The sequence below is a fragment of the Arvicanthis niloticus genome, chromosome 13, assembly GCF_011762505.2.
Source record: "Arvicanthis niloticus isolate mArvNil1 chromosome 13, mArvNil1.pat.X, whole genome shotgun sequence".
In the NCBI taxonomy this organism is placed as follows: Eukaryota; Metazoa; Chordata; class Mammalia; order Rodentia; family Muridae; genus Arvicanthis; species Arvicanthis niloticus.
Window position 1 is genome coordinate 34,588,945 of NC_047670.1, and position 27,437 is coordinate 34,616,381.

The 27,437-nt window shown below is 41.8% G+C and overlaps 1 protein-coding gene across 6 annotated transcripts in view; it reads left to right on the plus strand.

The window, feature by feature from the left end:
• Tbc1d31 (TBC1 domain family member 31) overlaps positions 1-27,437 on the plus strand; it is a 56,448-nt gene that overhangs the window by 12,303 nt on the left and 16,708 nt on the right. For all 6 annotated transcript variants that reach the window (XM_076911366.1, XM_034516939.2, XM_076911365.1 and 3 more), the window contains 11 exons: positions 5,209-5,360; positions 8,451-8,610; positions 10,954-11,154; positions 13,389-13,565; positions 15,579-15,658; positions 15,740-15,886; positions 22,257-22,390; positions 24,031-24,164; positions 24,740-24,919; positions 25,856-26,088; positions 26,580-26,732. In XM_076911366.1, the coding sequence (XP_076767481.1) occupies positions 5,209-5,360; positions 8,451-8,610; positions 10,954-11,154; positions 13,389-13,565; positions 15,579-15,658; positions 15,740-15,886; positions 22,257-22,390; positions 24,031-24,164; positions 24,740-24,919; positions 25,856-26,088; positions 26,580-26,732 (1,751 nt within the window). The remainder of the gene's footprint in view (positions 1-5,208; positions 5,361-8,450; positions 8,611-10,953; positions 11,155-13,388; positions 13,566-15,578; positions 15,659-15,739; positions 15,887-22,256; positions 22,391-24,030; positions 24,165-24,739; positions 24,920-25,855; positions 26,089-26,579; positions 26,733-27,437) is intronic.

The window sequence follows — 27,437 nt, forward strand, 5'->3', positions numbered from 1 at the left end:
TCATCTTTTTTAGCTCTTTCTGAACTCTGGCCAGCAGGCTGAAACTTCGGTCCAAGCTGACTGATTCAAACTGGCTTTACTCAGCTTCTGACTGAATTGCTCTGCTTGGCCTCAAACAAACTCTAGCAATTTGTTCTAATCTTCTGGCTCCTTGTCATTCTCTGGCTTGTTCTGTCTTCATCTGCAACCTGTCCTCATGAGAGTTGGGAGCATCCTATCTCTGACTTGTTCTATCAAATCTTTCTCTGATTCATCCCTTTGTCTGCCCCTCAGTTGGATGTCACTTTCAAACATGGCTGCTAACGTCTACAAACTAACCTTACTCACATTGTTTGGTATTGAAGGTGTATACTAAGGGTGTGTCTGTATTTCCAGCAGAGGGATTAAAGGTGTGTAGTGTGTCTGCATTCCAGCCAGATCACATACACCTAGGTCTTTAGATGTGATTGATCGCTTGCCAGAGCAGCCATGTGGCTGGATTAAAATTCCTCCACACAACAATCTCATACACTGAATTCTTTTTACTTTATGACATTTCTTTATGTTGTTTCTCAATGCATAGTTTCATAAACATATAACTACTTTGCAGTATGTCTCCATACTGCACTCCACTGCTCAGTAATCGTATCCTTTCATAGATATTTCTGATACTTTTCTACTGTGGTTTTGTTTTGTCTGTTATAAAACTCATAAATTGAACTATTTGGTAATACTTTATATAAGGCCTGTTTTATGTGTTTTGTCCCTTTTTAATCACTAATTCGTATTCCATGTATAAATATAGTACCTTTAAGAGATTCACTTTGTTTTCAGAGTTTATTTTTTCCCCTCTGATTAGCTAAATACTATTTTCAGGAGTACTAAATACTATCTTCAGTGAGATTGCTTTATGTAGGCTATGTTGTAATGTGGTATTGCCTTTATTCTCTTCCTTATTAATATGAGCAGCTACTAATGCGTGTCAAACAAAAATTTATCATATAGTCTCCATGGAGATCCCAGAGTTGTTTAGTGTGCTTTTAATAATTAAAAAGAAAATAGAAGTTGTAGCTAAGTATTCATTAGGGACATGGACCAAATGTCTTAGTAGGTCTTCTCCTCTGTAATTGCTTTAGCACTTAAATTGAATTTTAAATCCCAAGGCAGAGAGAGAAGTGAGAAGTGCAAGTTGAGCCCTCTGTGGAGATGGTTGTGGGACAGTGAGAGGATGCCCTCTGCTCCTCTTACTATGGCTCCCAGCCAGTACATTGCGTGCTCACTCACAGTCAGTTCAAAATGCCTCCAGATTTTAGTATTAGAATGCAACTTATATATAAACTTTACATATATATATATATGTATATGTATATGTATATGTATATGTATATGAATATGAGTGTGCTGTGATGCGTATTTGTAAAATCATTATAAAGTGATAGAACACTGTAGTCTGTAAGTTACTGGCAAACGATTTAAAAGAAGACCATTGGGAAAACAAGGTGACTCAACAACTCAAGGTATTAATTGGGACTCAAGGCCAGTAAGCTTGCTGGCCTGAATTTGATCCTTGGAAACCACAGGCTGGAAAAAGTTGTACAGGCTGCAAGTTGTACTCTCACCTCCATGTGTGTGCTGTCACATATCTGCATGCACACACACGTACACAAAAGTAAATAATAAAAACCCAAAACTCTATAGTCCTTACAGCTGTTTAACATTGTAAAGTAGCCTGGTATGCAGCATGTATAGGTAATCTCAGCATTCAGGAGGCCACAGGATTGCCCCAAATTCAAGATCAGCCTGATCTGCAGAGCCAGTTGCAAGCCAACCAGAGCTATATAGTGAGACCCTTCCTCAAAAATAAATAAATAGAAATATTGTTTACTCCTGGCCTATACAAAATTTGGAGATAGCCAAATAGTCTCTGCTCCTGCGTACAGTGTTAGAAGTGGAAACTAACTGTAACCCAGTCTTCAAATAAAACTGCTTAGCTTCTTTCCTGTCCTCTGTTTCTTATAAGCAAGAAGTTTGTCTACAGGCTTGAGTGGATTCCTGGCGGAGCACCAGGACTGTCTCAGTTTAGTTCTAAAAGGCACACTGCTTTCCAAAAGGAGACACTGTACTGCAGAGTCATGAAGTAGCTCGTCCAGCTTATAACATGGTTTCCGTGTGAATCCAAACCTGTCTCACTGCAAAGCAGTGCCTAGCACCATGTGATGTAATTGGAACTTATCACAGAAAAACAGAATGGGACACTTGCAGATTTAAAGTGCTGTTATGAAATTAACTTCATAGTGAAAGACCCAAAGTTTCTTTGAGAGTCTGCTGTGTCGTTGGTAAAGGTTCCTCTTAAACAACAGGAGGTTAACCAGTTGTACCTCTTCAAACTAGGAACTCTTGGTTCTTGTGATGGTGAGTGGTAGGACTTTCATTTCTCAGTTAGGACTTGAGAAATATCTCCTTGTATTTTCGATGACTTTTGTTTATCTATCTGTGAAAAAACTTTATGATCTCTGTCAGAAAATGTTTCATAAAGAAGGTTCTTGCATGTCAGTCTGTATACAGTGAGCTCTCCTTATGTGTCTGTGAAATTATACACCTGGCTTTCACTTTGTCATTGTTACCAGCCTTGATTTTTGTTGTTTTTCTAGTTTTGGATTTGTAGTGAAATAAGCTCTCAGTTTTGCCCCAGGCTGTTCTGAACTTACTCTCCTGCCTCAGCCTCTGTGCGCTGGGACTATGGGGTGTGTTGCCAAATCCACCTTTGCTTCTGTTTTATCTTAGTTTTTAGTTTTTGCACTTGGTATGCAATACTCCGCCCACAGAGAAGGCCTGAGTTGCTTAATTCAGTAAGAGTTCACATACCTCCCCAAACTGACCAGAAAATCCTGAATTGGATATGCTTGCCTCCCGAAGGTACTCATCCTGAAAAATTGCCCCAAGTGGGCCGTGTAGGTGTGTAGCTTTAAATTGTTCTGCCCTCAGAGGGTTGAATGTTCTGAGGAACCCTGAGAGAAGAAGGGAAGAGGGGGAAGGTGATAAAGTTAGAGAAAAGGCAGGGAAGCTCCTGGAGTCTCTGGCTTCCTATACAGCTCCAGGATCGGGATCCCTCCCTCTGCAGACATGGCCGCTGTGACACTGTGTGGTGACATAGCCAGACTCTAACTGGAGCCAAGCAGGAGCAGGCACCGCACTCAGCCCTCCAGAACTGGGAGCTAAATAACTTTCTTTACAGATTATTCAGCCAACAGCATTTTGTCATGGCAACAGAAAATGGCAAATCCAGGAAGCTTAGAATTCTCATATTCCACCAGGAAACACATCTAGCCCCTTGAGCTAGCTCAACGCTCCTCTCCCGCCGCCTGTGCATTTTGTTAAATTTTTTTTAAGTTTTTTTCTAAGTACTTAATGTTGTCAGGAGATGACATTATCTAAATAATGACATGTTTCATTAGGAACAATTTTATAATCATTAAAATCTAGCAATTAAAATCACAAATCTGGTAATGAATAATCATGCAGGCAGTAATCTTATCACAGCTATTCACCTAAAATAGCAGTTGGTGCTCATTAACTTTTAAGCCTTTGCTTCTTCCAGTAGGAATAAACTTTATTACTTTTCTGCAAAAAAAAAAAAAAAAAAAGACTGCTAATTAAAATAAGAATTTTCTAAAGTCACTTTTTGACACCAGTTTTGAAAGTGTCTTAATATATTCATTATGTCTTAATATATTCATATGTTCATTGCAACCCCATGTTATAAATCTTGTTACACCACTGTTACAACAGAAGGTCCAAGCACGGCCTGTGGCAGTGTGAGCTGAGGCCAAGTGTGGACTGAGCCCTGCTTGCTCTGTCAGTGTCTTACATCTTATATACTTTGGTTAGCCTTTTGTTATGTCTTGTCAATGACCTTCACTGGATAATTTTAACTCGTGTTTCATATGCTTTATCCATATCAATATACATGTATGTATACATGTATGTATACATACATGTATATGTATATATGTGCATATACATTTTTGTGCAGATAGATGGAGAGAGTTATATTGAGGCCTCCAGTGATCAGCTTCAGAGTTTTGGTGTTTGTAACAGAAAAGTAGGAAATGGAACAAATGAAAATGCTATTTTCAGCCTTGCTATCAATGAATTTCACCCATAGTTCACTGAATTGTTAAATCTCTAATAAAATGTGGTTTGATACACACTTTCGCTTTACTTGTATACATAATATTTACATTTATCTTCACTTTCTCAATTATTCCCACAGGACTCACTGTTATTTGTTTGTTTTCGGACAGTTTCTCTCTATAGTCCTGGCTGTCCTGGAACTCACTCTGTAGACCAGGCTGGCCTCAAACTCAGAGATCCGCCTGCCTCTGACTCCCAAGTGCTGGGATTAACGATATGCACCACCACTGCCCAGCCCCCAGAGGACTTGCATTTAAGGCGTTGGAGGCATGTTGCATTATCCCGCTTAGCAGTCCATTACAAGTGTTCGTATAAATACAGACTTGTGATCCCTGAACATGTATGTGAGTGTGTTTTGATAGATGCATTGTTGAACAGTTTGGTTGTATAACATACTTACAATACAGATAGAACAGGTGGGTTACCCTGTGGGGCTTCCTAATGTAGTCATGAAACAGGTGAGCATGAGGTGTCTGAAGCTGTTACCAGTACGAATCAGCATACTTTAAAAGTGTGGGAGATTATAGTCTGAAGTAATGATTAAAAGTAGGGTAGAATCATTACCGCGTTAGGTGCTGTACGTTATTGCTTTACATTTAATACAGGCAGCAATGCAGGCTTGTTTACCCCAGCTTCATCACAGACATTTGAGTAGTGAGTTGTGCTATAGCTTTGCAATATGGCTTCAAATACAAATTTTTCATCTTTATTACATAATGAGACAATAGGCAGATGATTGTATAGTCCATAAGTATATGTGTAGTTTGTACATGTATGTAAATGTCATTAGTTATAAAACATACAAAGGCATCTAATTTTGATCTGATTTTTTTAAATATAAGGAGACAGATTTTATATTATTATTTAGAATTTTGTATATTTCCTCATCATTGTAGCCAATTATTTTTTAGTTAAAAGGGTTTACTATTTGTTTGTTATAGCTTATGAAATAGTGGTATTATGTTATGTATAATTTTAAATTTGAGAGGACCATGTGGACCCTGGTGAGAGGTAACCAACCTTCTCTGTCCCTAGGTTTTCTTTCTACCACTAAGTAATACCATCCTCAGCTGTTTTAAAGACAACTCCATCTTCGCCTGGGAGTGTGATACTCTGTCTTGCAAGTACCAATTGCCAGGTCCACCTGACGGCTCTCACATCCTATACAAAGTGTTTGCGGTGACCAGGTAATGAGCATTTTTAAGGAATTTAGTTTTTGCATAAAAGTTCTGAATTTCCAGTCAGCATTTTGAGAATAAATTTCCTTTAGCTTTAGACGTGATCTGCAGACTGTTTTACTTGGACTTTATTCTTACTTTATTGTGAAAACTTTTAAGTATACAGAAAAATGGAGACATACAGGAACTCTAAGGACTCATCGGCTGTAACAGTTGTCTGATCCTATTTTTGTCTCCAACTATTTCTCTGCTGTATTGTTTAGGAGCAAAGCTTACATGTATCATTTTATTGGTAATTATTTCAGAGTATATTTCTGAAAGTTAAGGGCTACTTTTGGGGAACATAAGTGCCCTATTATTATCAAATTTTTACAAGTTAACAGGTGCTCCTTAATATTGTCATATAGCCATTGCTGAGACATCCGTGATTTGTCCAGTTATGGATCTAATGACTGCTGTGCTCTGATCAGGACACAACAGGTTGTACACGTCTCATTTGGTGCTGTGTCTCATTTTTTTTTCTTGTAGAGGGGCTTGATACATTAATAAACATGTGCAAGGACTCGGAGGCTTGAATTTAATCCATAGAACCATGTTTGTTTTATTGGCTGGTTGGTTGGTTTTTTAAAAAGCTAGGTGCACTGGGAACATGCTGGTCAATGGGTCTGTAGGGCTCCAGGCCCTGGAAAGCCCCTGTTGAGAGAGAGAGACACACACAGAGGCAGGCAGGCAGGCAGGCAGAGGGGATGGTACCTGCAGAAGCACAGTCCGCGGTTGTCTCCCAGCCTCCACATGCACCTGTACCAACATGCTTCCCTCAGGAGCATGTAGGCCTCTGTCTCTTGGGACTAGGATGGAGTTGTAATCAGCACGTACTCCAGCACAGTGTGTGATAGAACAGTCGTGTCCCGGCAATTCTGTTGTCCTTTCTTGGGTCCTTAGCCTTTCTAGCTCTGCACGCTTGGCTTATTAGTAGCTTTAGCTCTGTAATGCCCCTCACTAACTTTTCCTTTTCTGTTGTTCCTTCACTTCTGATTCTCTAGCCGTTCACTTACAAGTTAGGAACTGTAAGAGCAAGCGTTCGCATCAGTGCTTCGCTTGCTTTGACATAGTTTATAGAAAATGGTGCACGGGCAAATTGGAGCTTGATCCCCCGCCCTTCCTTTCCTTACTTGTTTTTGCTGTTATTTTGGGATTTTGTTTATTTGTATTTGTTTGTGAGATAGGATCTTACTCTAGCACAGACATACCTCAAACTCATGGCAATCCTCCTGCCTTAGTCTCCCTAGTGCTTCTTCTTTTTTTTTTTTTTTTTTTCTTTCTAAAAGCAGTTTTTAAAGTAATAGGCTGGTTTATTGGCATCTTCCAAAGATGTCATTGAACTCATTTTTTTTTTCATTAATCTTTTCAAACTCCTGGATGTAGTTGGGAAATTTCAAGCCACAGTAGTTAGGAGTTTTAAACTTATGCCAGGTCCTCTCATTTCCAAACACTTAGTCTGTCCTAACTAAGTGTTCCAGATTGTTCCAAGCCTACAGTCAGCTGTTTCTCTAAAGAGGGAGTGAAGACTTGAAACCCTACATGCCAGGGGCTGGGGATTGGGCTGCTCATTCTTTATAAACCTTCCCAGCCTGCTGAGAAGACTAGGAAGTGGACCGATATCTCTATCTCTCTCTCTCTCTCTCTCTCTCTCTCTCTCTCTCTCTCTCGATCTCTCTCGATCTCTCTCGATCTCTCTCGATCTCTCTCCCTCTCTCCTCTCCTCTCCTCTCCTCTCCCTCCCTCTCTCTCCACACACACACACACACACACACACACACACACACACACACACACTTTCCTCCTGAGGACTTAGGAAATCTCACCAACTCTACTAAGCCGTATATTGAACTATTGATGCTATTTTGATCCCTGGCATAACTCCTCACCTGACCAGGCCGCCCCAGACTCTCTCAGACACTGATATCCCCTTTTGGTCTCTTTTTATTCCTACTTTCTAAATGCATCTCTGCCAAACCAGTCAACTGCCGCCTGCACTCGAGCACGCTGGCTCAGAGCGCTTTCCTGCGTCATTCCCTTTGAACTTCCCGGCACTCAGAGTGGATCCCATACCCTGCCTTGCTTGTAGCCTAGGCTGTCACCTGCCGCAGGCTTCCCTCTCCATGGTCGACTTCCTCCCCTCTGCTCCAGGCATACTTGACTGGTTCTTTCTTCTCCTATCAAGAGTCGCATTCCTTCCACAGTACTTTTACTGGCAGAGGTGGAATTTCTCTGTTTTCTAGAGTTGGTCTGGTCGTGTCGTCCAGGGGCACATCTTCCTTTCAGCGTTTGTGACTTCTGTTTACAGCTGTACAGAATTTCTCACTAGCTAACATCAAATTTATTCATTCATTCGCTTTGTTCCTGCAAAGGACATAGGTGCCCAGCACCCACATAGTGATTCAAACCCACCCAGAACTCTAGGTGCAGGGGGTCTGGCCTCCAAGGGTTACATATGGTACACATAAAACATGCAGGCATATATATAAAAGAAATAGTGTAAAGCCATGGAAGAGAAAGATATTTTATGCTACTAATAATTACAGAATAATTTTCAAATTAAAAAAAAGGAGTGTGTGTGTGTGTGTGTGTGTGTGTGTGTGTGTGTGTGTAGCTTTTCTAGAACTTACTATATAGACCAGGCTGTGCTCAAATTCACAGAGATCCTCCTGTTTCTGCCTCCCAAGTGCTAGGATTAAAGGTAGGTGCCACCACCACCTGCCTAATAAATAAATCCTAAAAATATATTTAAAATATACATGATCCTCAGCCTCTAATAACTCACCCAACAAGTCAACCTCAAACTGAAGCTGGTGCTTTAATGCAGTAGGTAAAACTTGTAGTTCTTCAGTAAGCCTGAGCCACCTGCTTATCCACTGGCCACATGTAGCCTTCCTTCCCTTCCTCAGTAGGTTGCCACGACTCCATAGTTCATAGCTGCACGTAGCCAGAGGCACCTTTGGTCGGTGACTGGAGGGGGTTACCCCGCAGGAAGCTCTGCAGCATAACACCTCAGCTGGTCTCGCCCCCTCACTGTTTGGTTTTGCTTTTTAAATGTAGAGATGGCCGAATTTTGGCTGCTGGAGGCAAATCCAGTCACCTGCATCTGTGGTGCTTGGAGGCCACACAGCTCTTCAGAATCATTCAGATGCCCACGAAGGTGCGAGCTGTTCGCCATCTGGAATTCCTACCTGACAGCTTTGATGCAGGTTCCAATCAGGTTAGTAACAGGCAGAGCAAGCTCCCACTTCCCAGCCTGTGCTGGCTCTGTTGTTCATGCATTTCTCTTCTGCAGTAATCCTTATCCTCTGAAAGTGTTAGCCATTCCCGTCCACACAGGCTCCCTCCGGTGCCCTGTGGTACCCCTGCCTCACCCCCATCCCAGCTCTGTCTTCATCAGCATTCAACGTAACCGACGGCACGACTGACTCAAATCTAAAACTGAGTAGTTTATTTTTGTGAAGAATCTAAAGTTGAAAAAAGAATTCAAAATCTTACGTTATTTATTTAATATTACTGACAATTGTTTAACTTTGTTTTACATTGACAGTCGTAGTGATGAATTTCAAAGTTAAATTCAGCACGTTTCATGTGGTTGCATACATACACACACATGCAGTATGTAGAAACGTTGGTATTTGTCGTCTTATTTAAGATTTCTAAATTGTTGATGTGGTCTTATGGTTGGAAATGCAAAACTTACAAATGGGCATCGGTGGTAAGCTTCATCCTGTCTCCTGGTATCTGGGTATTCACTCCTTCCATAACTACTGTTGTTACATATAATATGTTTTCTCTATAAAAACAGCCTTACACCTTTTTCCTTAATTTGGAAATTATTCTGTAATTATCATCAGTACAAAATGTCTTTCTTGTTCATGGCTTTATAGAATTCCATATTTCCCTTTAAACTAGCCCTCTGTTATTGGACACTTAATCTATTCTTAGCCCTTTTCTGTTATAAATAATGCCTCACAGGATGACTAGATTTTTTGCAAATGTAATTTTTCATATCCTATTTGTAGGATAAGAATCCCAGAGTTGAGGTAGTTTCATGAAGGCATATGGAACAGGATCCTTGCACATTGCCCTCAAGATAGCCTCCTGCACATGTGGACAGCTGTGCACCACCAGCCAGCCATTCAAACAGCACACTTTTTCTCTGGACACTGCCAGACTACCTTATGTAAAACAACCCTACAGTGGAATGTCAAAGAGCCACATGAAGTTATACTTGCAGCCATTGGCCCCTAACCCTAGGCAGCAGAGAGGGCTTATTCATTTAGTGTTGTCACTTTATTGTTACAGCCCGAGCTGCCCCACGTTCGGGGGCCAAAATGTCGGGGACTGCTCTATCAATGTTGGAACCCGCACTGCCAAAAGCCTTGGTGGCTAAGTTGTTAGAGCCCGTACTGCCCCAAGCTGCTCTGGTCCTCGGGTCGGGGTTCAGCAAGTGAGAGAGTGAGGACTGACACAAAGAATGGAGACCAGACAGAGTGTGATTCAATCCTGTTTATTCTTCAGTCTCTCTTCTCTCCAAGTCCCTAGTTCCAAGTCCCTAGTTCCTAGCACCTAATCCTAGTCCCAGTTGCTAGTCTCTTTCCCAGTACAAGTGTCTAATGTCTAATGTCTAATGCCTAGTGTCTAATTCCAAGTTCTTCCTCCAAGTGCCAAGTGCCTAATACCTAATAATCATTTCTTCTGTGTTCTCTAGTCCAAGTGTCTTCTACCTCATAATTTCTTCTGTCTGCCTTTTTTTTATATGTATCACTTTTAAGCCACGCCCTTAAGTCACACCCTTAGGTCTTATCTCTAAATCTGATCTCTAAGTCACGCCCTTAAGTCACACACCTTTAAGTCTCACACACCCAAGGGAAAATCCTGGGTATCCAAAACAAGATGTTATCAGAGTGTGCTTAGCTGTTGTAGGCTATTGTAATCAAGTCTCTTGTCAGGGTATATGGCTCAAGATGGCTGCAAGGATGATAGCCGCCTTCTGTCGGCTCCCCACACTTTATGTTTTTAATTTTTCAAATTACATGATTTTTCCCCTTCAAAGAATAGCTTCCCACCTAACTCACCTACCATAATCCAGTATACAACCCGTAATCTTAGTCCACTCTCCAAACATCAGTTAGAACCACTGAACATAGGCAGAGAGTGGGGAGCTTTACCAAGAGCGCATGCACCTCTTCCCTGCCTCTGACAGCCAATGGGGAGGTGAGAGGGTCAGCAACTGATCCCTGTGTCTCAGGGGAAGAAGCCTTCCTGGCAAAGCCAAGGGCTTCCATAGTTCCCCAGTGTGCTTTCCATCCTGTGAAGTCAGAGCCAGACATGTCTGGGCCTAAAGACACATCCACACGAGCCATCATTGGTGATCTTAAAATGTGTAATGGTGCACTGGAAATTGAGCTGCCCTCTTAAAAATTATATAAAATGAATATTTTACTTTTAGAATATATTTACATCATAGAAATATGCACATATATACCATGTTCTATGTATATAGACTTTCAGGCTTTAGCTTTCAAATGTTAAGGCCCTACCCTTTCTGTCTCTTCAGGTTCTTGGTGTGCTAAGTCAAGATGGGATTATGAGGTTTATCAACATACAGACTTGTAAACTTCTCTTTGAAATTGGGACTGTTGAAGAAGGAATTAGCTCATCAGTAATTAGCCCACACGGTCGATACATAGCATCTATTATGGAAAATGGAAGTCTCAATGTATATTCAGTTCAGGCTTTAACACAAGAAATAAATAAGGTATGTCATCAAGTAACTGAATCTGCTCTTTGCACTGTGATATTGTATTGCCAACAATGAAGTATTTCCTCTGTGCTACCTTCTAACGTCATTGGGACACATCTGTCCTGGGTATGTTCCCTGGCTCTTTAAGAGCTGCGTCTCCAGATCTGACTTCTCAGTCTGGTGCCCATCCATTCACTGTCACCCGTGACCTCTTTCCCAAGAGAGGCCTTTACTTTCATCTCTTCCTTTCTGGTCTGCTTTGTTCTCATCTAGGTTACAAGCCTGGGAGCTCTGTGTCTGTTTTTTTCTTTTTTTCTCTCGCTCTTTTTTTTTCTTTTCTTTTCTAATCAAGTCACTGCTAAATCATAGGCTTTCTTACATTTGAAACTAGATATTAGAAACATTATCTACCATCCACCCATCATCTGCCTATCAACTATCAATCTATCACCTATCAATTATCTATCATATATCTATCCATCATCTTTTTTCTGTTACTATCTGTTTATCTTATTTGTCAGTTATCATGAATCTATCCATCATCTACTAACTCAGTACTTGAGATAATTCTATATAATTATATACCTCAAATGACAAGACTCATCTAATATATGTGTTTGTGTATGTGTGTATTTGTAAGTATTTTTTACAATATGGGATTATACTCTGTTGTTCCTATATATGATCTACATACAATATGCAATGTAGATGCCACCGTCATTACATTTTCTCTGGTTGGAACACTAGGTATGTGCTGTTTTTACATCACCATGTATTACGTGCTCCTGCCGAGCATCTTCAGTGTTCCCATGTGACTCTGTACAGCTGAGAACACGCTGAAGGAGATGGGAAGGAGCTGAACGACTGTGCAGAGTGAGACGAGCACGCCAAGGCCACAGGGAAGGGGGGCCAGCTCCCCAGGTGTAATAATCATCTTTTACTATTAGGGCACACCATCCAGTGTCTCTGTGGTTGTTGCAACTGCATAAATATCTATGTTTCCTGCATCAACCTCAGTCCTTCTATGCCTTTTTCTTCTCAGTTTCACTATTTTCTTGTCATTTGATGATGTTCTAATGAAGTCAGTGAATTTTTATATATTTATTATAGAGGTAACATTGAATCCAGCGACATCTGGGGCTTGAGCCTTGGAAAGACTGTGCTCAAAGCTAAGGAAAAAGCCCCAGCAGGGGAAAAAACCTTATGGGCTTTAACAAAAATTTAGAAGAATGGATTTAAATTAAAGAATAAGGGACTAGAGAGAAGGCACAACAGTCAAGAACACTGGTTGTTCTTCCAGAGGACCCAGGTTCAATTCTCAGCACCCACATGGCGGCTCACAACTGCCTGTGTAACTCCAGCTCTAAGGGATCCAATGCCCTTAGACTAACATACATGCAGGCAAAACTAACGCATATAAAATAAAAAATAAATATTTTTAAATTAAAGAATGGCCGTTCAGCAATATTAAAGGCTGGTGTAACCTGCTCAGATCATTTGATTCCATCATAAGATGAAGAATTAAATCATGGAAGTGAGCACTATACCTCATCTTCAGAACTCAGCCCATGTCCTTATTTGTTTCTTTCCTTTGAATAAGGAAGATCGTTTGATTTCAAAAGAAGTGTCATTTGTGAAGAAAATGTTCTCCTGAATCATTTCTGTCCAAGTAAGCTGCCTGTTAGATTTTTCCTGTTTGATAGCTCCCTAAAAATGAGCTCTTGGGTTGTACATGGTGTTGCCTGAGTTGTCTCTAAAGCAGACTGTCTAACCTCCCCATGCAGACCACAGCCCTTGACCTCACACAGCACAGGGGACCCCATACACCCTCGAGGATCTGCACTGGGGCTGTGAGGATGCTTTTCTCAGCATTCTCCTGGTCCATCTGTCCAGCCATGCCTTCTGTGTGGGTCGTCGTGTGCTAACTTCATTGTGGAAGTGCAGAGTGATTTGCTGACATATAATTTGAGCCACCTTTTGGGAACAAATTCTACTTACTGCTGTTGATCATATATATTTATTCTTTAAAGGACTTTGACAGACATATGCTGTGGTTTATTCATCAATAAGCATTCTAAAGTACTCTTAGACATTTTAACTTAGACTTTATGCATAAAAACTAACTGTAGAAAAAACTATCTGTATAATTAAAAACTAACTGTACAAATTAAACTCCACATACTTTCTGAGATACCACCTCTGGGAGATACATGCAGGTTCATGAATACACCTCTTTCCTCCTCTTTCAGCCTCCTCCTCCTCTAGTTAAGGTGATTGAAGATTTGCCTAATAATACAGGGAGTTCCCGCAATCTTAAGATGAAAATAATGTCACAAAGAGTACAGCGGCCAGCAAGGTATACAGACAGCAAAATCCAAACCAGAGTCCTACAGCAAGACCTGACCGGGAACTTAGACAACAAGGAGGTAAGCATATTGTACACTTGAGCTCTGGCTGGCTGAGGCTGGCTCTGGATTGTGTGACGGCTGTGCTGGGCATGGCCCATGATACTGAAGTGTGGGGATCTGGACTGAGGTGTGTGTGTGGATCAAGGCTATCATAGCCTGGCCAAGGTGGCTCACACCTGTAGTCCCAGCACTTAGGAAGTAGAGGCAGGATTGTGAGTTTGGGGTCAGCCTGGGTTACAGAGTGACGCGGTGTCTCAAACCACAACACAACACAACACACTCTCACAACCTGAGTCCTATCCTTGGAGCCCACATAATAGACAGAGAGGAATCAACTGTCAAAAAAATTGTCCATTAATCTTCACATGTGTTGTGGAATGTACACACACATTCACATTGCACATACTAAGTAAATGTTTTAAAGGGTATTGAAGTGTAAAACATGTGCAGCAAGAAAGTAGGAGAACCCAGAATATAAATTATTTTATTAATTGACCATTTCATGTTGATTATATATTAAAGTGACTTTTTTGATTATGTTGAGTTAAAAAATTATGAAAGTGACTTTTCCCTGTTTCTCTCTACTTTTGTTAATGTACTTGTTAGAGAGTTTTAAGTTCCAGTTGTGACTCCTGTTGCATTTCTGCTGGACAGTGATGCTTCAGGAGGTTGTGAAGGGAAACAGGAACTCCTTGAGGGCGGCCAATAGCACAAGTGCCTTGAGGCAAAGAGTTCAAAAGATTCTGTTTTCTAAAATAAGTGTATACAAGAGTGCAGTGTGTGTGTGTGTGTGTGTGTGTGTGTGTGTGTGTGATAGGTGTATGTGTATATGTCTGTCTATGTGTATGCATGTATGTGTGTGCTATATGTGTATATGTGTCTGTGTGTTTATGTGTATATACGTGTGTATATATACATGTATGCATGTTTGTGTGTATGTGCATGTGTGTGAGTGTGTTTGTGTGTGTTTAACTTTTTGAGATGAGGTGACAACTTTCAAGTCAGTTCTCTCTTTCCACTTTGGGCTCCAGGGGTCACTCTCAGGTCACCAGCTCACACGGTAAGCACTTTCACCAAAACACTGAGCCATCTCATTGCCCCATGTTCTTTTCTAAGATGGTTTTCTGTTCTTTTTGAATTTTTTATCTGCAAAGCATATATATTATTTTGAAATAGAAAAAATATAAATATTCATAGAAATGTTACAGTATCTTCAGGGAACTTATTTATTGACAGTAAAATACACAAGTGAAGTACACAGTGAATTTTCAAACTTAATCTACCCATGCTACCAGCAGCCACGTGAAAGAGTGGGATGTTACTCTTCCCTCTAGGCATTGCCTTTTGCCCCAGTCATAATGCGCTCTTTGCCGGGAAGAGTGAGTGTTGGGGATTGAAATCTGAAGTGCACATGTATACTAAGTTGTGTTCTGGCACACACCTTAGCTCTTGGTACCATAGGTTTGTTTACTGGATACTGTCAGTTTCCTGAGTTGCTGACGTAATTCATATTCCTAACAGCAGGAGAGAGTTCTAGTTATTCCATATCCTCAGCAACACTTGGTACTTTTCACATTTATTTTAATAATGTCTTCTATAAGCATTTAAGCAATAAGACTTCTGTGTATGAAAGAATGGATAAAGCAGATTACAGCTTAGTGAGGATGACATCGCATTGTGCTGTGCTGGGTGTTGTCATGCTGGGGCTTTGTCAGGAGGTAATATGGAGTGAATGTCACATCCTGTGTTTTGTCTGTACTTGAGGGTAGGAAAGAGGGAGCATGTCTGCCACGGAGTCCAGGCACACAGTATTTCCTACTGTGTTGTGTTCAGTTCTCTCTGTTGTTTGACCAGGATCTTTCCTGCAGCACTGTCTGGCTTCAAAAGCATCATCCTCTGAGTGCTAAGACTCAAGCAAGTGCCACCCTGCCTGTCTTACGTGTTGTGTTCTAAAGTCTGGAAGCTACCGTGGACTAGATTACTCTGTTTTCAGTTGCATAACTGTCACTTACTGATATAATCTTTTTATAGAATGAATTGTCAGAAGGATTAAATAAAAATCGCTTACAAATCTTATTAAAAGGCTATGGGGAATATCCGACAAAATACAGGTAAACTCCAAATTGTTTCATTCTAAAAGTCAATTTTGCTCCAAAAAAGCTCTTTCATTTAAAATTAAATTTTTATTTCAGAATGTTTATTTGGCGTTCTTTACTACAACTGCCTGAAAATCATACTGCATTTAGTAGCTTGGTGGACAAAGGGACTCATGCAGCTTATCTCAACCTTCAGAAGAAATACCCCATCAAAAGTAGAAAACTACTGAGAGTATTGCAGAGGTACGCTCAGCTTACTGCAGCGATGCATGGGGTGGGAACCAGGACTGCAGGGTTTTGGGGTCCCCATCTCACAAGGCATTGTTCACTCGGTGTTGACTGTCCTCGTCTGCTTGTTTCAACACACCCTCATCATGTATGGATAGTAGTTTGTGCTGGTGTTCCAGAAAATCGTAATCTCTTTTAGCTCATCAGAAAGCTTGGGCTTTAAGACAGAAGACCCAGTTTGGACTCTGTTCAGTCATTTCATAGTTGATAAAGGCTGTGTCTCTCCTCCCCCATCCTTGATTTTTTTTGGTCAGGAAATGGGGTTGAAGCTAATAACCCCAACATCGTGAGATTATTGGGGTGTTTGAAAACAGTGCCACTTATAATGCCAGTGTCTGGTTCATAGACGGCACTTGGTAAATAGCCTGCGTGTGTGTCCCACTGTGGCCCAAGTGCTCCACAGACCTGAGCGGGACTCTGGAGATGACTTGGCACGAAACTGTAAACTTCCTTAAAACATTGTAAGATTTTTTTCTTTCCAGTAACTTGATCACACGGTTCTCAAGTGTGGAGTTTGTAGGTGACGTGTGGCAAGGCTGAGCACAAATATCTTTCATTATTAAGTAATAAATATGTACTTAATTCACGTTACAGGTAGAGAAACCAAGGTATACAGAGGTTGGTAATGTGATGTGGTCACATTTGTCAGATCTGGAATTGCACCCGGTCTCTATAATTCAAGGCTGTTTTTCCGAGTTAAGTTTTCATGATGAAAAACTGCAAGAGTCCATGAAAGTTGGACACGGTAAAGAATAGCCTTGTGTCTATCACTCACTTGAGCAGCTGCCAACTCGGGGGCCATCTTATTCATAGTTTTGCCCTCTTCCACCAGCCTCTGCTGCCTCCCTAGGTGTGCGTACACATACCATGCTGATATGCACACACAAGCCTCCAGGCTAGGAACCTTTGCTCTAACACGGAGTCCATGTGTTCCCTTCGAGACTGCACCATCAAGAAAGCTCATTCTGGTCTCCTTACGTATCCACTCAGCATCCCATTGCTGAGTGACTTGGGAAAGTTTATGGTAAACCCGTTTACATCTGGATTCAATCAAGTTGCAGGTTGTTTGTTTGTTTTTTGGTTTCTGGTTTCTCTGTATCCTGGCTGTCCTAGAACTTGCTCTGTAGACCATATTTTTATATTTTTAGTGTTTGTTTTGGTGTTTTAGAGACAGAGCCTTTGTAGCCCAGGCTATTCTGGAACTGCAGCTCTGCTGCCTCTGCCTCCTGAGAGCTGGGGTTCTGGGCATGTGCCACCACACCAGGCCACGGGAGACTCTCTTCATCTACAGGTTCTTTCTTTCCCTGGCAATGTATTTGCTGGAGAACCAGGAATTACCTTACAGGGTCTGGATTTTGCTGGTTTATCCTCTTACTATTTTTCTCCATAATGTCCTCTAACCTGACCATTCATGCAGAGCTCCTGATGAGAGTCAGGATGTTAATTTCCTCCACTTGGGTGGCTCTCCAGGTAACATTACAGGTGGCTTTGTATATCTCTGTCCAGAGGGTGTTCATCGCTGGTTGTCTGTCTTTTGGCGGTGTTACTGGTTATTGATGATTATCCTCTGGATCCTTTGCTTCCCAGAAATTAGCAAGACACTGACAATCTAGTTCAGCCATTTCTTATTAGGTGGAAACTTTCTATAACAAAAATTTTCCTGGGGGCAGGGAAATGGCTCAGTTCATAAAGCACTGGCCTTGTAGGCCAGAGGACCTGAGTTCAATCCCTAGAACACAAATAAAAATCTGGGGGCTGTGGTGTGCATTTTTGCAGTCCCAGTGATGGTGAGATGGACTCAGAGACAAGCAGATCCTTGCGAGCGCTATGGCTAGTTAGTCTAGCTTAGTCGCTGAGGGTCCAGACCAAGAAGAAACCCTGTCTCACACAGTGAAGGGCACCTGAGGAGCAACAGCTGAGATTGCCCTCTGACCTCCACATATGGGCACATGGGCTCCTCACACACATGTACCTCCCCCGACCCCCATGAAAATGTATGCACAGTCAAAGAAAGAAAGACAAGGTTCCTGTCAACTTCCAGGCCCCTCTAATATACAGCCTGTGAAGGAAGGCCAGGTTAAATGCGTGGTACCTTTTAAAAAAATGTTAACAGTTTTCAAAATAGTAAATTAATACCTTAGAGTGTCCAAAATAATACGTTTATATATTATAAGCTTAGGTTTAAACATATGCTTTTCCAGTGGACAGGGCCAGGAAAGATTTTATAGTGATATTTTCTATCAAATTTAGGATTAAATTTTTTTTTGCATAACTTGAATTTTATATTTGAATCTTTTAGAGTCAGAAAGATCTTGATTCATAACAGCATTGACGCGCATGTCTGTGTGTGTTGCTGGGATCAAACCTAGGCCCTTTGGCATGGTAGAGAAGTGCTCGCCTCCTGAGGTGCAGCTGCAGCCTGCTTTAACCTGACTTTTAACTCGGTGCCGTGTGTATATAAACTCAGTATTCTGTTTGATAATGGGACTCTAGATCTCACATGATTGTTTTGAGTGGTCAGTTGGTATTTTGTTTTCTGTTTGAGGTGGGTTCTTATTATAAAGCTCTAGCTGGCCCCATCCTTGGGATGTGAGCCAAGCTTGCGTTAACTCATGATAACTCGCCTGCCTCGGGTTCTGCAGGCTTGTATCACCATAGTTCATGTTAGGACTAGTGAAAATAGTTCAAATGCTTTTAGGTTTTTTTTTTTCTCTTAGATTGTAACCCACAGCATGTCTAGCCTAATTATCATTTTTAAATGATGTAACCATTTCTATGCTGACAGCACACATTCACTGCACGGTTAGCTTAATTTGTCCCATTCATTCCCAGTGCTTTTGGTTCAGTACTGTTTCCTCTTCAGTGAAGTCTGAACGGGGGTCACTGAGCTGTCTGCTAGCCCCTGAAATTTTTGTTTAATTTAAACTTTATTTTGTTTTATACTCTCATGAAAAATAAGGTTTGTTCAAGCCATGAAAAATAAGGTTTGTTCTGGCTTCTGTTCCCTCTACCTTGTTTCTCCATTGGTAATACTGTCGGCAAACATTACATAATCACGTGTGTGTTTGTGCTTTTCTTATGCAACTGCTTAGCCATCTCACACATCTCCAGACTCGGCTTTAAGGCGAGAGCATTTTGAAGCGTGTGGAAGCGGTGTGCATCTGAGTCTAGCTGCCTGTGCTCGTCGCATGATTCATTGCCCTGTCCCTACTAATGAGCATCTGGATTGTTTCCAGTCTCCTGCTCTTAAAAGGTGCTGAGTTAATTAGCTTTGCCTATACATACTCTTAAAAATGTGAGGCACCTTAAAATTTAAATTATTGCCCTTTTGAATTCAATGAAATATCAGCAGATGTTAAGACGTATTTCACTCATTTGGTCCCTACATTTAATTTGCTTGCCTGCTGTGTATAGTAAGTCTTCATAAAATAACACTATCGTTCAGATATTTTTGGAATACCCTCGTGCCTTGCTTTGATTCTTGGATTCAAGTTTGCAGAGTTAAACACAGCGAGTACTTTGGCAGAAAGCCCTGGGAATCTATTACTTCAGAAGTGAATATTCTCACACATCCCTCTGAAATGCTAACGTGCCTGTGTTTGGAGGATGAACAGACTACATATTCCTTCTGTGCACCCCGTCTTTGTAGGAAATCAAGAATTGACTTTGTCAATAAATAAAAGCAAGATGCTGACATTTGTCTGATGATTCAAATGGTCAGAGAAATGCTCTCATTACATTTCTTCCTACATAGTATATGGATGGGCACTTCCCGAAGACAAGTTCCTGAACTCTGCTAAGGCGCCAAGAGAGTTTTCATAAGATGTAGGAAGTTTGATTCATAAAGCCATTTTGTATATACCATTTACAATTAAAGTTACTGTTTTAATTATAATTCTATATAAATACTTCAATTTATAATCTTCATGTTTTTCTTTTGTTTTTCAATTTCTATTTTTCTAGTTTCTTTTCTTTGAGATGGATTCTCACTCTCTAGCTCACTGTGGCCTGGAACTTACCATGTAGCCCAAGCTGGCCTCACACTCTCCATGTTCCTGCTTCGGGCCTCCACATGCTGTGGTTAAAAGGAGAAGCCATCACACCTGTTTTATTTTTCTCTGTTTTCATTTAAACGATCAACATTAGGCGCTAGGGAGATAGCTGCATGGTTAAGAGCACTGCTCCTTAGGGAGCAGCTCACCGCCGTGTGTAACTCAGTCCCAGGAGTCCGGCAGTCTGCTGGCCTTCCAGGGCACCAGGCAGACAGAGCACTCATTATATGTGACATAAAATTCTTATTTATTCTTATATTACTGGTTTTATAATTTTAATTCAAAATTATCATTTAATGAAAGAGAATTATTGTTTTTAGCTTAATTCTGCTATTGCAGAAAGTTGAGACTTGCCTGGCTATGGGTTGTACTGAAGAAGCCCTGTTTATTCTTAAGTATTATAATTATATTACTATATATAAAATGCTTGGTTTTAATTTTATTTATTTACATACGGAGTGTGTGTGTGTGTGTGTGTGTGTGTGTGTGTGTGTGGTGCATACATGTGGAGAGTTATTTCTTTCCTTCCACTCTGTGAGTCCCCGGAATTGGACTCAGGTCACCAGGCTTATATGGCAAGCACACTTACCTGCTATGCCATCTTGCCAGCACTGCCATGCCCTCCCCTGCTTTCTCTTTTTAATTAAAGATGTTTACTTAACTATTAGTATATATTAAATGATATATTAAATGACATGCTTTAACAGACTGTAGTAAAAGTGGTGGAGGTAGAGTCTTTCTGTCAGACACGGGCAACAGTTCATGGTAGGTGACTACCTTCTACCTTCATATGTTTGGACATTTAAAGTACCTTAAAATTGTTCATTTTAATCTTTTTAAAGAGAACATAGTTCTTGGTTAAGAACACTTGCTGCTTTTCCAGAGGATCAAAGCTTGGTTCCCAGCATCTGTGTCAGGCAGCTCACAACCTCTTCTAATCCCAGTTCCAGAGGCTCTGACTCCATAAGCGCATGGGTGCGTGTGTGTGCACGTGTGTGTGCCCATGTGCGTGCATGCACGTGCATATGGATTTAATAAGTAGCTTACAGGCTTGTAGTCCATCTAGTCCGATGATAGCTGTCTACCAATGCAAAGTCTGAGATCCAGTAGTTGTTCAGCCCAGGAGGCTGGTGTCTCAGCTGGTCTTCAGTATCCTCCAGAATCCTGAGAAAGTAGGCTTCAGTGCCAGAGAAGGAATGGACCTGCCAGCAAGCGTAAGGGCAAGCAAACAGAGCAAGCTTCCTTTTCCAGTGGCCTTTATATATGCTGTCACCAGAAGGTAGGACTCACATTACAGGTGGATCTTCCCAGATCAGAAGATTCCGAGTAAAAATGGGTCTCCTAGCCACTTGGGTTTTAGTTGTTCCCAGATACAGTCAAGTCAACAACCAAGTTGATAATGCTTTTTTTTTTTTTTTTTTGAAGAAACTTTTTTTTTTTTAGATTTTTAAAAAAAGACATTTATTTAATATGAGTACACTGTCTCTGTCTTCAGACACACCAGAAGAGGACATCAGATCCCATTACCGGTGGTTGCTGGGAATTGAACTCAGGTCCTCAGGTCCTTTACCACTGCACCATCTCTTCAGCCCCTGATAACACGTTTTTAAGAGTCTTAAAAAACAGACATTCCTTCACAATGTCAGTGGCAATATAATAGACATTGTGTGGCTATTGAAATTATAGCTCTGTGTCCATTAACTCTGTATTCCCATGTGAAAATAGGTATTCACGATACTCTATGCCATATTGTTTATAAAAGCAGAAGGCTTCTAGAGTCCCAATGATAGGAATCTTATTTCAATAAATGAGATACCTCAACACCAAGCACTCACAGGAACCAAGAAAACATCATTCAGGTATTTGTGCTAATATCCTGATGCAGATGTTTCAAGTATTAATTAGAAACTTCAAGGCACAGAGCAGTGCTTATGTAACACCACCATTTGTGTGAGGTTGAATCCTTTTGTTGGTGGTGAGGGGAGACTGGGTTGGGGGGCTGGGGGGCTGGGGGGCTGTGTCTCACTATGTAGCCCTAGCTGGCCTAGACCTCATTGTGTAGACCAGGCTGGCCTTGAACTCCCAGAGATCTGCTTGTCTCTGCCTCTCCATTGTTGGAATCAAAGGTGTGTGCTGCCATACCCAGCGCTTCCAAAGAGACAAGCTGTGTGCTGAGGGTGGGAGAGGGTCTCCACCAAGTCTGAGTCACCTACTCAGACATACTTTAATAATGCTGTTGCTTTCTGGTCTTTCTTTCCTTTTTTTACTTCCAGAACCCTCTCTGCATTAGCTCACTGGTCTGCAATCTTCAGTGACACACCATATCTTCCACTCTTGGCATTTCCATTTGTAAAATTGTTCCAGAACAATCAGCTCATCTGTTTTGAAGTTGTTGCTACACTCATAAGTAAGTACTTCATGGCTGCACCTTTGCTACGCTTAGGGAATCTAGATTTATTTTTATTTTTTTTGAACAATATTGTCCTGGGCTGGGTTCTGTCAGAAAGAATTCGATCTTGCACCTACCGAGGGTTGGTTGCTTTTCATGGAACTGCTGCAGGACTGAGTACTTAGTAAGCAGTGCCTGCCATTTGGTGCCTGCTGTTCAGTGCCTGCCATTTGGTACCTGCCATTCTTGCCCAGGTGCTGTCTGCTGCCCTCATGCTCCTCTGAGGCTCACAGAACTGAACAGTTTGTATGGCACATTGTCCTGAGTTCACTTTTGTTACCTCCTTTTTCCTTCATCACTACCCTATGCTATAGCCATGACTGCCCCTGTCTGCAGATGAGACCGAGGCACTGAGACTCCAAGTTCTGAGGCTAGGTTAGGACAGTGTGTTCCTGGTCATTCGCTGTAAAGTGAATCACTCTAACAACAGCAGTTTAAAGAAGTTGAAATCATTACCAGATTTACCTCTGGCTTAATTATTAGCTCAAGTCTAACTGCACAGTAATAAATGAAATAATAGCCCTTGTAAACTATTTAATACTCTACTGATGGAGCTTCTGTTGCTGATAGGGAATCCTAACATTGAGGAATCCAGCTTTTCCTATCACTGTGACAAATCCCTTCAGTTACCTTAGTAACTAAGGAAAGGCATTTGACTTACTGGCTCATGGTATATCATAGGAGGAGAGTCATGGCAGCAAAGCGTGAGGCAGCTGCTCACTCTGCATTGCAGGCCGGCAGCAGGAAGCATGCATTAGTGCCAATGCATCATGTGCTTTTTCTTGGATTCCACCTAGGATTCTGTCTGTGGAATGGAGCACCACATTGGCAAGTTTTCTTTATTCCTAAGCAGGGCAGTGGTTGGAAATGTGTCAATGAAACTATGTGCATACACACACACACACACACACACTTCCAAAACCATTCCTAATCCCGAACATGTTGGACCTTCTGGTTCCTGATGACTCGTGTTTTGCTGTCTCTGATTAACAAAGGGATTTTCTTAGGAAAGGCTGTGTATTGTATTTTATCCTTATGGTCAACTTGACCAGACTTAAATTTATTGGGAAGCTGCTGGGCATGCCTGTGAGGACATTTCCAGCAAAGGTTTAAATGAGGTGAGAAGAGCCACCATCAAACTGAGTGTTGGAACCTCATGTTCTAGCAGTTAAAAAGTTACATTATCTCTTCTTTATTCACAAGCATATTGAGAAGGAAAAAAAAAAAGAATTAACTGGGTCTGATGGTATATTTCTGTGGTGCCAGCTAGTCCAGAGGCTTGCAGGTAGACCACAGGTTTAGCACCTGCCTTAAAACCTACAACTAAATAAACAAATGAGTAAATAGGCTGGGATGTAGCTTAGGGGTAGGACAGTGCCTAGCGTGTGCGAGGCCCTATGTCTGACCCACAGTACTAAAGATGAAAAGCCCCAGTGTAGTTGCCTATAATCTCAATATTAGGTGGATCAGAAATTTAATACTAGCCTAGAAATATGAATATATACGTATAGACGGACACATAGTGGGACTGTAGCAAATCCCTTTATAATAATAACGGTATTTAAAGACCGACTTTCTGATTTTTTTTTCCTCTGCAGTCAATTGGTGTCAACATTGGTTTGAGTACTTTCCTAATCCTCCCATCAATATTCTTAGTATGATAGAAAATGTTTTGGCATTTCATGACAAGGAGCTGCTACAGCACTTCATAGATCGTGATATAACTTCCCAGGTAAGAAATAGAAGGGCTTTAGAGGAACACTTATTTTGAGAGCTAAGATTGATTCCGGAATGGGTAAAACACTGTTTCCCCAATGAATAATATTTTAATTTATTATGTGCATATGGAAGTGTGCGTGTGCGTGTGCCTGTGCGTGTGTGTGTGCGTGTGTGTGTGTGTGTGTGTGTGTGTGTGTGTGTGTGCGCGTGTGCGCGTGCGTGTGTACATCTGTGGGTCTGTGTGCAGGGCTTACACTCAGGCCATCCACTTGATGGCAAACAGCTGTGCTGGGCTGGGCTGTCCTGCTGCTCACGTTCTGTACTTTGAACCATTTACCATTCTTTATTAAGTTGCCTTCCCGAAAGTTTACAGAGAGAGGCCAAGTAGGATGTAGTTCAGTGGTAGAGCACTTGCTTAGTGTTCGTCAGGCCTGGTTTAATCTCTAGCCTGTGGGGAAGCAGAAGTGTTGTCCAAATTAATGTGGTGCTTTTAATAACGTAATTGCTGCATAACTTAAATTGGCAATGACCGCTTTGACTCTTAGTTAGAATACTGGAATGGTGTACGTCATTTCTTGTCTGCTTTAGGTGTATGCCTGGCCTCTCCTTGAAACACTGTTCTCAGAAGTGCTGACGAGAGAGGAATGGCTCCGGTTATTCGATAATATTTTCTCCAATCACCCTTCCTTCCTCCTGATGACCGTGGTGGCCTACAGTACCTGCTCTAGATCACCTTTGCTCAACTGTACTCTTAAGGATGATTTTGAGGTAAATACTCGTCCATAAGAGAAGGTTCTCAATGCTGCATGTGTCATCAGTGGTGGCATGCTTGCCTAGCTCACACGAGGCCCTGGGTTCCAGCGCATCACTCACCATAAGTCAACAACAAATCCCACACAAGAAGTTCTCCAGTCTCAGTTGTTTACACTGAGGAGTGCATTCCTTGGCTGACAACCTGCTTGTGTTGGGTATTGGTGCTAGGTAGTAGAAATACAATAGATAAAAAGTTGGACCACATCCCTGACCTTGTGTACATTCTGGGCAAGCAGGTTGTTATAACTGCTTTTTATTTTTTCCTTTGTAAAGAGCATTGAACACTTGGTTGCTTGTTCGTTGAATGATCTCTTCAGTGGCCCCCTGGTCTGTGATTGCCTGGAAATGTGTGTAGACTAGTTCTCTAGAGTTTCATTGTTCTTGGCCAGTTTTGTGTTTTTTTGAGACAGTGTTTTGTCATGACCCTGTAGCCCAGAGGGAGGCTTCAAACTCCCTCTGTTGCACAGGTCAGCATGAAGCTCAGGGCAGGCCTTCCAGGTGTGTGACCTGTGAAGTCAGCACGAGGAAAGCTAAGGCAGGAGGATCACAAGTTTGAGGCTAGTCTGGGCTTTGTAGCAAATTCCAGACTTGCATAAACTGTTACAGAATAAAAAAAAAAAAAAAAAAAAAAAAAAAAAGCAGCCGAGCTCTGTAACAACCCCCCCATTGAGTGTCTCCCTCCCCTCTCTGTGCCCCACAACTCTGGCTTCATAGCTGAGGCCTCATCTTAGCTAGTGTTTCCCATAACTTCCTCTAGGTCAGTTGCTCTGTCTCCCTTGCCCCTAGCCTGTGTGTCTGCATCTCACGGCCCTCATTTTTACTGCTGCTTCTGGGGATTAATAGTGGGCTTTGCTGGGGAAGCCTTGATTTGAACTTCAAGTTTTCTTGCAGTACTTTTTTCACCATCGGAATAACCTGGACATAAATGTTGTAATTAGAGAAGTTTATCGTCTCATGGAGACCACGCCTGCTGATATCCATCCAAATAGCATGCTGAATGCTTTTGTTGCACTAACAAAAGGGCAATACCCTATATTTAATCAATATCCAAAATTCATTGTGGACTATCAGACACAGGAACGGGAAAGGATAAGGAACGATGAACTGGATTTCTTGAGAGAGAGGTAATGATGGAATAATCATTCTTCACAGAATGAGACGTTATAAATAAGAAAGGTTTTGTCTTTAGATTGTCTTATTTATGTGTATGTATGTGTGCCTGCATGGGCTTGTGTACACTACGTGTGTGCAGGTCCCCAGAGAAGCTGGAGGGTACAGGTAGGTCGTCTGGCGTTACAAGTAGTTATGAGCCACTAGAAATGGTGCCAAGAGCCAAACCTGGTCCTCTGCAAGAACAGACATGAGTTTAACCTCTGAGCTTTTTCAAGTAAAGTTTTTAATGAGATATCAATTTGAAATATAAAGTACATGTATCAAATCCAAATTTGAAGGCATAATATGTCTTTAAAGATGCCTAATTTCTCCTATATCTGGAAATAAAACCACATATTGGACTTTCACCAGGTTCTAGATTTTGTATCTTAGTTGTTTTGAGCTAAATTACTTTACTTTCGTGTTTACATTTTACTAATAGTAAATATTGTGTCTACTTAAGGCAGACAGTTGAAAATATGCAGGCTGAAGTGGACGAGCAGAGAGCTAAGGATGAGGCATGGTACCAGAAGCAAGAGCTGCTCCGTAAAGCTGAGGAGACAAGAAGAGAGATACTTCTTCAAGAGGAAGAAAAGATGGCCCAGCAGAGACAAAGGTGTGGTCCTCATGACCCAGCAGAGACACAGGTGTAGTCCCCATGACCCAGCAGAGACACAGGTGCACTCCTCATGACCCAGCAGAAACACAGGTGTAGTCCTCATGGCCCAGCAGAGACACAGGTGTAGTCTCATGGCGCAGCAGAAACACAGGTGTAGTCCCCATGGCCCAGCAGAGACACAGGTGTGGTCCCCATGACCCAACAGAGACACAGATATAGTCTCATGGTGCAGCAGAGACATAGGTGCAGTCCTCATGGCCCAGCAGAGACACAGGTGTGGTCCCCATGGCCCAGCAGAGACACAGGTATAGTCCCCATGACCCAGCAGAGACACAGGTGTAGTCCCCATGACCCAGCAGAGACATAGGTGCAGTCTCCATGGCCCAGCAGAGACACAGGTGCAGTCCCCATGACCCAGCAGAGAAAAGGATGCAGTTCACATGGCTCAACAGAGACACCAGTACAGTCCCCATGACCCAGCAGGGACATAGGTGCAGTCCACATGGGTCAGGAGAGACACAGGTGTAGTCCACATGTCCCAGCAGGGACACAGGTGCCATTCACATGGCCCAGCAGAGACACAGGTGTAGTCCCCATGGCCCAGCAGAGACAAAGGTGCACTCCTCATGGCCCAGCAGAGACACAGGTGTAGTCCCCATGACCCAGCAGAGACACAGGTATAGTCCCTATGACCCAGCAGAG